Here is an 11517-nt window from a genome sequence, read left to right on the forward strand (position 1 = left end):
CCTCTTCTCTATAATATACCACTTTTACTTATGATTATGATGATATTTAGCCATTAAGTCATACTATTAGAGATAACAGCAATATAATCAGGCTTGTTACTTAATGCACAGCAACTGTTATAATTCTTCAACTCATTTTCTTCTTCAAAAGTCTTTGTTGACCTCTATGGCATTCCCAATTTCTCTTCCTAGGGTGTTTACCACATTACCCATATATCAGTCATCTTTGTCTATGTTCCAGTTCCCTTACTAACCAGTGAACACCTTGAAAAAGATGTGTACTTGATTTGCATGGAACTTGGTCCTAGACTCCCTATTACCTGCTCAATAAGTAACTGACAAGGGCATTTGTATGTGGTACAGTGGTCATCACTTTCCTGACACAGCTAGATTGCTGTCAAATCAGAGCTGAAAGAAGACTTGAACTGTTCCTTGCCAAGCTTTACAAATGATACTATCTACTCAGCATGGGGCAAGTTGCAGTGCATACTAACTCAAAGTGATGCTGTACCCATTCGTACAAAGCCCTATCTTAGTTTCATCGGAACAGCAGGACATTTAAAAGAATTTGTTGTCATCAAAACCTCAGAACTTGGTGTAGAAAGATGGCTCAGAGCACATTCTACGAAGGCTGACGGCTTGAGTTCAATCCCTAGAACTCAAATGGTAGAGGAAATAACCAATTCCCATGGGATTTCTTCTGACCTCTATACACTCGCTGTGGCACACACATTAACCTCTCCCCACACCACACATGAAATAAGTTAATAAGTGTACTTCTTTGGAGAGGCAACATTCAAGGGCAAAGCAGTATGGTTTATCAGAAACCTGAAATCACATACATGCCCAGCCCTATCCCTTCAACACCATACACTCAAGTCTGTAGCATTGGCATTGACAATCACCAGTTAGATCTAATTTCCACTTTTCCACATTAATACAATTTTGCCAACATGGAAAAATAGAAACAGATAAATGATAAATCAAAGTAAGTAATCATTAAACATAAACATTCGTGCTTTTTGAATTATCATCAGCCGTTGAGTCAATATGCAATAATAAACGGCATGGTGAGCACTTACGAGAAGTTAATTCTGCACTTGGAGATCAGCCGATAAATGACAAGGTCAAACAACGGGATGAAGACAAGAACCAGGAAGGGATTTAGTACCTGAAACACCATGGTAACAAGGATTAACATGAGCATCCCCGGTTGTGAGTGTGAGCGCCTGCACCCTCTCACACCTGCTCACTTTCACCATAGTAGGTGAGAGAGTCCACATTTCTTCACTTCTTTACTCTGCTTCCACTGGAAAGTATCTTAACCTCCCTGGATACCAAGGGTCTAGTTTTACTGAGCTTGTTTCTCCGTCAGTCAAATTAGAAACCTTTCTCTGCCATTGTCCCATGTCTTTAGTTTCACAGCCTAAAGGGAATAATGGGGGGGGGGGCGCTAAAAAGCATCCTGAAAGTTGCTATTGGTAAGTAGAGATTCTGACTTTGTTGCTCACACAGCAGAAATTTCTACTTCCTTTTTGTATGTTTTGATTGTACTGAACATTGAACCTAGGACACCCTGCATGTCAGGCAAGTGCTATACCACTGAGCTACTGCCCTAGCCTCAGGTTTACACTTCCTTTGACAATATTTTTAATTATACTATCTTGGCATAGAAAGAAAATTCAATGCCCACACTTTCCATGGGGTTCAAAGAGTTGGGCAGAACTATATATTATTTTAAAAGGATGTGAAAGAGAAGAGGAAGATTCAAAGGAACTTTCCATCTCTACGTTTGGGCTTCCTCAGCACACACGAGGAACGTATCAGATGATGGCTGTTAACCTGAATAATAGGTAGGTACAGGTGAGGAAAACAATCACATGCCCATGCAGAGAAGTCCGTGCCTACCTGCATCTGGTCCGGCTGAAGCACAAAAAATCCCTGAAATATCATAACAAATTATAGTTAGATGGTAACAGAAGACAACAAAAGCTTAGGTCACCCATCTTGACAGTAGATGAAATGCATATAAAAGAAAATTCATCAGATCTTTGGTTCAAGACATCTGGTTTACTGGCAAAGGTATGTAGGGATAGAGAGAGACTTGAGATGGCTTCTGACTATTTGTTAAAACAGATGGACCCTAGGAGAACACTTTCAGTGTCTGGGTTAAGTCTTCATTTTCTAAAATGCTTGGGATTTGCAATCATTGTGTATGTGCATACAGGAGACTGGGGAAGAGGCAGTGAGGCTGAAGTTTAAATGTGAAATTCATTTATGTTTCATGTATGACTCATACACTAGCCTGAAGATAATGTACTTAATAATTGCCAACCATTTTGTCCATGAAAATTTTATGGTGTGGGAATTTTCACTTGTGACATCATGTTAATGCTCAAGAATAGTTTTGTCGTTTAAAGCAATTAGGACACCAGAGTTTTGGATCAGGGATGTTCAACCTCAACCAAACTTTGCCAGAGACTGACAGAGTTGGTGTGTTAGAGGTAGTAATAACAGGAGGACCGGTGTTCTGGTCAGGGTAAAGTTGTCCCTGATATGCTGTGTTCAACTTCCAAAGTTGCTCTCCAGAGAATCAATAAGAGAACTGCCATGGTAACTCCTGGACAATTAGAGGAAGGCAGAGGTAAAATTATATTTCAGAGGCTCCTGGTATTACTCCACCCTGTCTTCTTCAAAACTATCAATATAGCTGGGCGGTGGTGGCGCACTCCTTTAATCCCAGCACTCGGGAGGCAGAGGCAGGTGGATCTCTGTGAGTTCAAGGCCAGCCTGGTCTACAAGAGCTAGTTCCAGGACAGGAACCAAAAAGCTACTGAGAAACCCTGTCTCAGAAAAATAAAAATAAAAAACTATCAATATAATAATATAGAAAGGAAACGATTAAGAATGGAGAGTGGACCAAAGAATGAACACTGAAGAAAGAGAAAATAATATTTATAACATTTTCACTCTTCCCATGGCCACAAATTAGACATTTTATTAATTCTCCCCCAGGTCCTATGGGTCCCCTCTTGATCTTGCCTGACAAATGGGGCAAGCTGTCAAGGAGCACCCCTCGAGGTTTCACTTGGTGTGTCTAAGACAGGCTCAGTGTAAGAAAATCATCATCCAGGCCTGCCTGACGTCATCTGTTATCATTTCATCATGGTGGGGGTATCGGGCATGACCCAGTGTTTCCCTCCTGATTTCTAAAGATAAGACTATAATTTTTATTTCTAGCCTGACTTTGGTTATCTTTACCTACTCAGTGTTTTTTGGGCTTAATGTATATCTCTGATGACCTTGTCAGTTCTTAAGAAAAATCACCAATAAATTAATTAAATATGTGGAATAAATAATCTTTGTATAAATTAATTACAAATTATGTATGATGATGAACTTAACAGACTTCTTTGTAAGTTCTGTCAACTCACCAAATCACCATCCATTTTGTTAGCTTGCAATGTCCATCGTGAGCCCTAGAGCAGACAGATATTGTTGTGAGACATCATTTTCCTGTGATAAGAAAGAGGATGAAAAAACATATCTTTCAAAAATAAACACTATTTATTACCTGTTGGTCCAAAAGAGCCCAGAACATGGGCAGTGGGATATAAAGGAACAGTACCCTGGTGAGTGCCTTCACATCCACGATGAGATGCTTCTGTAGGGAGGAAGAAAGAGCAGGCAGAATTGCCAGAGGTTCCAAACGTGCTTTTCTTGCTTAGAGTAGAAATCGTCCAAAACAGTAAAAGAAGAGGTCAAACGTGCCAGAAGAAAAGAATTTGAAAGATCTCATAGAATTATGAGCTATGTCTGAGGTTGCCACTTACGGGATATTTTTCCGATGCCCAGTCTAGCCAGTGCTGCCGTTTTGGAATGTCCCCCGAACGGTTCCTGAAGCGATTGCTGAGAGCAAACTAGGGTGGAGACCACAATCAGAGACAGACCAAAAGAAAGAACCCCCTGATTTCCCCAATTCATTATCCTTTCCCTCTGATAAGTACTTGAAATTTCATCAAACATTGAATCCCAATATCTGAGTTGTAATTTTTATCTTTCCTTATTTCCTAATGGCATCAAATATAACTGTACTCAGAAGATTTTTGGCCTATTAAAAAAGTGACTGCTGCTAAAACCTAGTGGTCAAGCAGAGGCAGGAGGATAAATTAAACTCAGGTTTTTAAAACATAGGCACATCGAAGGAAGATGGTAGAGAACAACATATGCCCATGCGTGGAGAGCCACACGTTCAACACGGCCTATTTCCCTTCTATGGAGGCAGGCAGGCAAGCAGGCAGGCAATTCAGGAACTCACCCATATGCATTTGATCACTTGAGCCACTATGTTCCCTTCAGGGGGTGGTTTTCTGTACATCTTGCTTCCCATTGCAAACACAACTACAAGGGACACACAGACAATATTCTTGGTCACTCATTTAGAATACAGTCTGTCAGCATCAAATCCCACAGAGACCTGACTTTCACTCCCTAACTTCAGAGTAGCTAAGGTAGTGGTCAATTGTTAAGATATTCATTAAGAGACCTTCAAGGGATAGCAGAACAGAAATCATCTTTGGTTTCCTCTTTTTTCTTTTGTCCATCTCCCCATGTGATAAATATGATATGAATATATGATCCCAATTTTGATTAATTTTTCTTTCTCGAGTGCATAGCTCAGCTGTGCCCTCTGTTAAATTACCACTGATTCCTTTATTCTGCCTAGAACAGTTTCTACCCATTCTGCTCCTTCTCCATTCTTTTTCTCCTTCCTCCATCTTTGAGATAGGGTATCTCTTTATAGCCCACTGTGGCCTGGAACTCACTATGCAGCCCAGGTTGGACTCTAACTCATGATGCTCCTGCCTCTTTCTCCAGAGTGCTAGGGTTACAACTGTGCAACTTCTCCTTGTTACCTGTCCTTTAAATCCTGGTGTGCCTTTAGAATTTGAGCCTAGGTCTTCTTTTTTCCTTACTCTATCTCAGAGTTTTCTATTTTCAAGGCTAAATTGCTGGCTGCACCTGATGAATCCATATCTGTGCCTAAAACCCAACTGCTTTTCTCTGGGCCCTAAGACAATATTTCCAAATAACCATTTGGTGACGTGTTTAGAAGTTTCAAGAGCACCTATAATGTAACTTGCCCCCCCCAATCCATCATCATTGCCCTAACCTGTTCACCCTCACTTCCTCAGTTAATGATCCTATTAGCTAGTCTGTGGTTCACGTCAGAAGCCTGCATTCAATAGTGTCCCAACTTCTCCCTCACTTCACATAGCCAATCATACCATGGCTTATAATTCAACAGGGACCAAGCTTGTGTGAGCTGAATAAGGCACTCACCTCAAGTACAAAATCTAAAGGAATATAGTAGATGGACCAAACAAGATCAATATTATCTTTGCCTCGCCCTCAACCCAATTTGTTTTCCATAGTTCAGATCTTTGAAAAATAAGACACTATGAAAATAAAAAAATCTAACAATCATTTCTCCATTCAAAACCCTTTGGATGATTTTCCACTATCTTCACAACAAGTACCTTCACAACACTATCTTCACAACAAGTTTTAATTCCATCATGGCCTAAATTATCCTTCATTATTTCATTTCTGGCAATGTTTCTTCTTTCTCTTTCTCTTTTGTGCTCCAGATAACCGGAATCATCCCAGGTTTTTCAACAGTCAACCTGTCTCTCATCTAAAGACACCAAGCATATCGTCTTTCCATAGGGTCCCTTCTTTGATTGACCACTGTTCATCCTTGAGGGCTTATCTTAGAAGTATTCTCTGTAGGCAAACCCTTGAAACCTTCAGTGTCTTCATTAGGAAGTTCTTCCATGAGTTCCATAGCTTTCTCTATACTTCCCTGTCATGACATTGACTTTTATATGATAACTCCCTGTTTATTTGTCTGGGTTACTTTTCCTGTGCCACATAAAGTCTTTAAGAATATGAACTTTATAACTGTCTAAAACACCAATGTGGTTCCAATACCTAGTATAAAATCAGATCACATAGTAAATATTATTGGCACCATAAAAATGAAACAGATGACTAGCAATGATAGATACACATATTTAAGATGAAACATTCTAATTCTAGAATCTTCTTTGAGCTTCATAATTGCTTTACAGTCTAAATATTATCATTAAGCAGTAATATAGAGAAGCTTCCATGATGCTAATAAATGGAAAAAATAGGAAAGTACTTGGGGAAAAATCTTTGACATTGAAGGGAGAAGGAAGGATAGAGCATTTGATCATGGTTCATGGCTCTCCCAAAACAGATTTCTTTGGAATTGTGAACTGTATTACTTTCAGCCTTTCTGGTAGAAAAGAATCAGACCAAACATTGAATCTCTGGGCTCCCTTGCCTCTGTTGAGCTCTGTATGTGTTTGGACTGGATAGGTTCCAGAGGGGTGTCACTCCGAGGTTCCGAGTGAGAACAGGTTTCCAGGTCAATGACTAGAAACAATCACACCCAAGCCTCCCCTGAGGGGACTTGCCTAAGCTAACAGGCCCACACATCCCCCATCTTTTCCAGGACAAAGTTCTCAGTGCTAACAAGAATGCCACTTGATCTAAGTTGCATTACTTCCTAACTACTTAGCCAACTGCTCTTTAATTCTTTTTGTTCAAGGGAAAATTCCTTGGGAGCTTTGCAGAGCAGAGCAAAGATAGCTAAAACTGGAAGCTCCTTTAAAATGCCCAGGTAATCAACACTGGCATCCACTTACCAGAAAAATAAGTGTCAGATAACTTAAACTGGCTTGGGATAGACATTTAATTATCTCTTTCCTTCCTTGCATATTTCAACAATAATCAATGGGCTTTGATCCTGACTACACTAAAGAATTACCTGAGAACTTGGGGCGGTGGTGATGCACACCTTTAATCCCAGCATTCGGGAGGCAGAGGCAGGTGGGGAACAAGAAAAGATCATTTGAGATATTTAAAGTTTTTAGGCACTCAACTCCTTATTAACAACTCTGCATGTGCTCCACAAATTGGGCTTTTAAAAGTTCCTTTGCAATGTATCAACTATGTGACTGTAACAGTTTAAAAATGGTTTATGGGAGCTGTATGGTGGTGGTGCATGCCTTTAATCCCATCATTTGGGAGGCAGAGGCAGGCGGATCTCTGTGAGTTCAAGGCTAGCCTTGTCTACAAGAACTAGTTCCAGGATAGGTTCCAAAGCTACAGAGAAACCATGTCCCAAATAAACAAAAGGTTTATGAGACTGGAGAGATGGTTCAGAGGTTAAGAGTACTTGTTGCTCTTTCAGAGAACCTGGGTTAGATTCCTAATACCAAATGTTTGCTTATAATTGTTTATAACTCCGGTTCCAGAGAATCTGATGCCCTCTCTTGGCCTCCATGGGTACCAAGCCCACAAGTGATACACAAGCATACACAGATAATACAAATAAAGAACATTCTGATTCTATTCATAATATTTATATTTATCTTCAAAATCAAAGGGATATCACTACAATAGCACTTGCCTACTAGAGTTAGAGTAAGGGTTCAATGAAATAGCTTGTGTAGAATACCAACACGATGCCTTCCACATAGCAGGGATCAACAACTCTTAGTTTCCTTTTCTCACTGTACTCACCAAGTGCCACTACCATGAGCAATCCTGGAACTCCAAAAGCGAGTGCATAACAGTCTTCCCCAAAACAATTCACATCTCCTGAAGAAAACAGGAGGGGGAAACGCAATTATGAATTATAAGTCATATTTTACTCTATTAGGTCGGGTTCTTGGTGCAGACATAGCTATGATCCTCTTTTCTTCCCACCATCTAATCCAGAACCCTTATTTTAAGCAGACAAATTAAAACTAAAGTAACCTCTCATATATTTATAAGCCCATGTGAAAGGAGGAGCTGAACCACCTGCAGCTGTTTGGTTGGCCAGCCCCGTAGAAGGAATCCTAACCTCTCAGCATGGGTGTGATGAACGTAGAAATCAAGCTCCCTGCATTGATGGAGAGGTAGAAGACCGAGAAGTATCTAGTCCGTGCCTCTGCCTGGAATGAGACAGATCATCAGAGAAATGTATTTCTTAGTGCCACCCCACTCTATGTTCAAATTCAGATAAAGGCACATATAAAACAATGGGTACAGATAGTGTTTCCAGGGTATGTGACCATCTCATGAGCTCTTTAATACAGTGACTGACTGACCCTGGTCAAGCTTTTACTCCCTTTCTAAAGTCCAGTACAAGCCCCTTAAGACCTGGGCAAAAGTGACCAACCTGTCCTCAATACCATTCTTGTGTCCTATACATCTTTATTATGCTATCAATTTATTTGTATTAAATATCTGTTTTATTGAGTATGTTGTGAGTTCCTTCAGTAATGTCTAGACCTAGAACAGACACTAATGTATTTTAGACACCCAATAAATGTTTATTGACTGTATTAATGAGGCAAAAGACTCCTTGAGTTAATGAATATATTTTGTGGAGTATGTGGTAGGACAGTGGAGCAAGCTGTTGATCTAGGTGTATAGTGCAACTAGTGTCTCAGGGAGATTTCCCAGAGCATGTGAAAGGGCATCTGCTGACCTAGAAGTGGCTTGAAGAATCCCAGGGGTGAGTCCGCTCTATTAACTGAAATACACCTGTGGGCCAGCCACTAAATACAACTTGCAAATAATTTTCTAATAGGTGATTTTCTGCCTAAGGTGTACTTCATTTGGGCATTTTAGCTCATCCCGATTCACCAGAAGAACAATGAGGAGCCCAGACGTGTTGGTTAGTCCAAGAAGAGATGGTTACCGTGTCCACTTGCCGTAGCTTCCTCTAATGGGCTCATTTGCACTTTGGTCACATTATCCCCCGACTCCCACCTTCGCCAGTGGAAAGTATTAGAAAAAGAGGCGAATTCATCTGTAAACTGGCATTCTGTTTTGTTCTAACTGATAATTACACACACACACACACACACAAAATCATCTTCTACAGCACTCACCACATCAGTTCTTAGGTTCCTCATGTGAAAGTAAAGTTACTATTTCCAAATCCTATGTGGAGTTTTTCCTTCAATGAAGCAAGCATCTGATTTCCCATTGCTTCAACTTATTGGGCTCAGATTTAAGCATGATCATCCCCCAGTATTTAAGAACAGCTAGATGTAATTTTCTCCTTGTTCATTTGCATTTTATTTTGAGTCAGGATCGTGTGTAACCTGGGCTAGCCTTGAAATAGTCACGTAGCTGAGGATGGCCTTGAACTTCTGATCCGTCTGCCTCTACCTAAATGGAATGCTGGAATTACAGGCAGGTGCCCCATACTGAGTTTATACTTAGCTGGGGACTAAACCTAGGGCTTTGTGAAGGCAACTCAAGTACTCTACCACCTGAGCCACATCCAAGCTCCCTTACTGCTTATCTTATTCAGTTTCCATGTCCTCATTTTCTTCAGTCTCTCATTATATGACATGTATGCCTCCCACCTGCTTTCAGTTTTCTCTCTTCTGAAGACCAGCATCCAGTGCCCAGTGCAGAACTCAACTCCCCAGACACGATTTGATTGGTGGAATTACTTCAGTCTTAGCAGATGAGTACCTGACAGCTTCCCCATTTTGATGCTGGCTATACACTTTTGAAATACAGAAATAACAAGACTCTTACATGTTTTTCTTCAAACTGGTCTCCTCCAAAAGCTGCCACACAGGGCTTGATACCTCCTGTCCCCAGAGCTATTAGACTCAGGCCAATCAATGATAAGATTCTGAAATGGAGAGGTAAGGATGCTATAACCATGTAGATACCAAACCAACTGTAGAGATGAACTATTAAAGATAATATCATCTTTGCATGTCTACATCTGCCTTGTGGGTACTTTCTACTTGCCTTAACTCCAAGCATTGCTCATGAGAATTTATCATCTTCGCACTTAACTTCTGCTAGAAATTGTATTGTCTGAGAAGATCCTATGCATGATAATTCCACTTATCTTTTGTATGTATGCTTCAAGTGGAAGAAGACACTTGTAGAGACTTAGAAACTAACACACTAGTTTTTAATATTATTTAAGCAATCCAATTGAAAGAACTTAAGGACTCTAATCTTGCATACCTTTACTACCTACAAGCAAAATATTAAAACTTATAATAAATAGGAATAGTGTCAATAAGTTTTATGGAGCAATAATAAGGTATTTAATGCTTACCACATTTCAAAAAAAGTTAAAACTTCAACTCAGAGTGGTGTGTGAGTATATTAAGTTGATTATAAACATTAAAATCTTTCAAATATCTCTGTTATATACACCAATACCTGAAATGAAGAGGGTCGATAAAATAGGAATACACAGAACTACACATAAATAGAAAGACTTCAATCTCTGACTACCTTTATAATATAAGTAAATACTTTTAAAATTTGTAATGGTGTCCAGATACACGGTTATATGAGTAAGTGAAGGGAAAAAGAAGGTCTAAAAGATTTTCTTATTGTCTAACAAATGAAGAGTTCTTATGAGGATACTAATTGGGAATTCTAAGTGTCTTCAAATGTTTACTTAATAAAAAAGATGAGGCCTGATAATGTAGGAAAAGGTTCAAATGATCATAAAACCTTTGATTTTTTTTAATGTTTGGCAATAAAAGTATGCACTAGAAAACAAAGGAGAATCTCTGATATGAAATAGAAAGCCATCTGTGGTGACTTTCTGAGCCGCACACCTGACTGATGCAAGAGGAGTGGCTCAGTTGGTCCCATGTCTACTCACGTATGTAGCGTTTTTCCTCCCAGTATTGGAATGGCCCCCAAAGACTTGAATATATGGCCAAGAACATACACCAACGAGAGATAGATGATTGTCCTGTGAAGAAAGTTAAGCCAGTCAGTGTATGACACAGTCAGGGTTCACGCTGTTCTCAGTAGATGAAGGAGGACGGAGTGGAGGAGGACAGAGTGAACTGGGAGGCAATGGGAAGAAACAGTGGTGAACAGAGTAAGCAGATGAGGGGAAAGGAGTGTGATTCTTCACCCCTTAGTGCCCACTTGGAGGTGGCACACCTGGCTTTCAAGTTCTCTTCCCGGATCTACACTCTGCTCTGAGTTCTCAGAGCAACTCTACTTGTATACAGATGTGACAAGAACCTTGGGGGGGGGGGGGAGTTGTAGCAAGCACAGGGATGTTTCCAATTAGTAACATCTGTAGAACAGGATGCTTCCACCTGTTGTTTCTCTCAAGCTATGTCTATTAGCTCTAGGACACAAGAGGAATAAAATATGAATGCCTAGTACATAAGAGCTCTAATACAAAGGACTTTCTCTAAACAAACACTGAGAAGTACAGAAAGGTGGAAGGATTTTAGGTTCAGTCGGGGTAATTTGAACACTTGGTCTAACTGTAAACCCAGGACAGTTTCCACATGGATAATTTGCAAAAAAAAAAAAAAAAAAAAAAAAAAAAAAAAAAAAAAAAAAAAAAAAAAAAAAAAAAAAAAAAAAAAAAAAAAAAAAAAAAAAATAAAAAAAAAAAAAAAAAAAAAAATAAAA

General features: G+C 39.7%; 1 protein-coding gene across 1 annotated transcript in view; it reads right to left on the reverse strand.

Moving 5' to 3' along the window:
• Slc15a2 (solute carrier family 15 member 2) overlaps nt 1–11517 on the reverse strand; it is a 29100-nt gene that overhangs the window by 9914 nt on the left and 7669 nt on the right. The window contains exons 4-13 of the mRNA XM_050122385.1: nt 10742–10834; nt 9640–9739; nt 7943–8033; nt 7618–7695; nt 4319–4401; nt 3834–3920; nt 3575–3664; nt 3435–3479; nt 1909–1941; nt 1083–1171 (exon numbers count right to left, since the gene is read on the reverse strand). Coding sequence (XP_049978342.1) covers nt 1083–1171; nt 1909–1941; nt 3435–3479; nt 3575–3664; nt 3834–3920; nt 4319–4401; nt 7618–7695; nt 7943–8033; nt 9640–9739; nt 10742–10834 — 789 coding nt within the window. The remainder of the gene's footprint in view (nt 1–1082; nt 1172–1908; nt 1942–3434; nt 3480–3574; nt 3665–3833; nt 3921–4318; nt 4402–7617; nt 7696–7942; nt 8034–9639; nt 9740–10741; nt 10835–11517) is intronic.

The sequence above is a fragment of the Alexandromys fortis genome, unplaced genomic scaffold (genome assembly GCF_014885135.2).
Source record: "Alexandromys fortis isolate MF-2015 unplaced genomic scaffold, M_Fortis_MF-2015_v1.1 scaffold_187, whole genome shotgun sequence".
Taxonomy (NCBI): domain Eukaryota; kingdom Metazoa; phylum Chordata; class Mammalia; order Rodentia; family Cricetidae; genus Alexandromys; species Alexandromys fortis.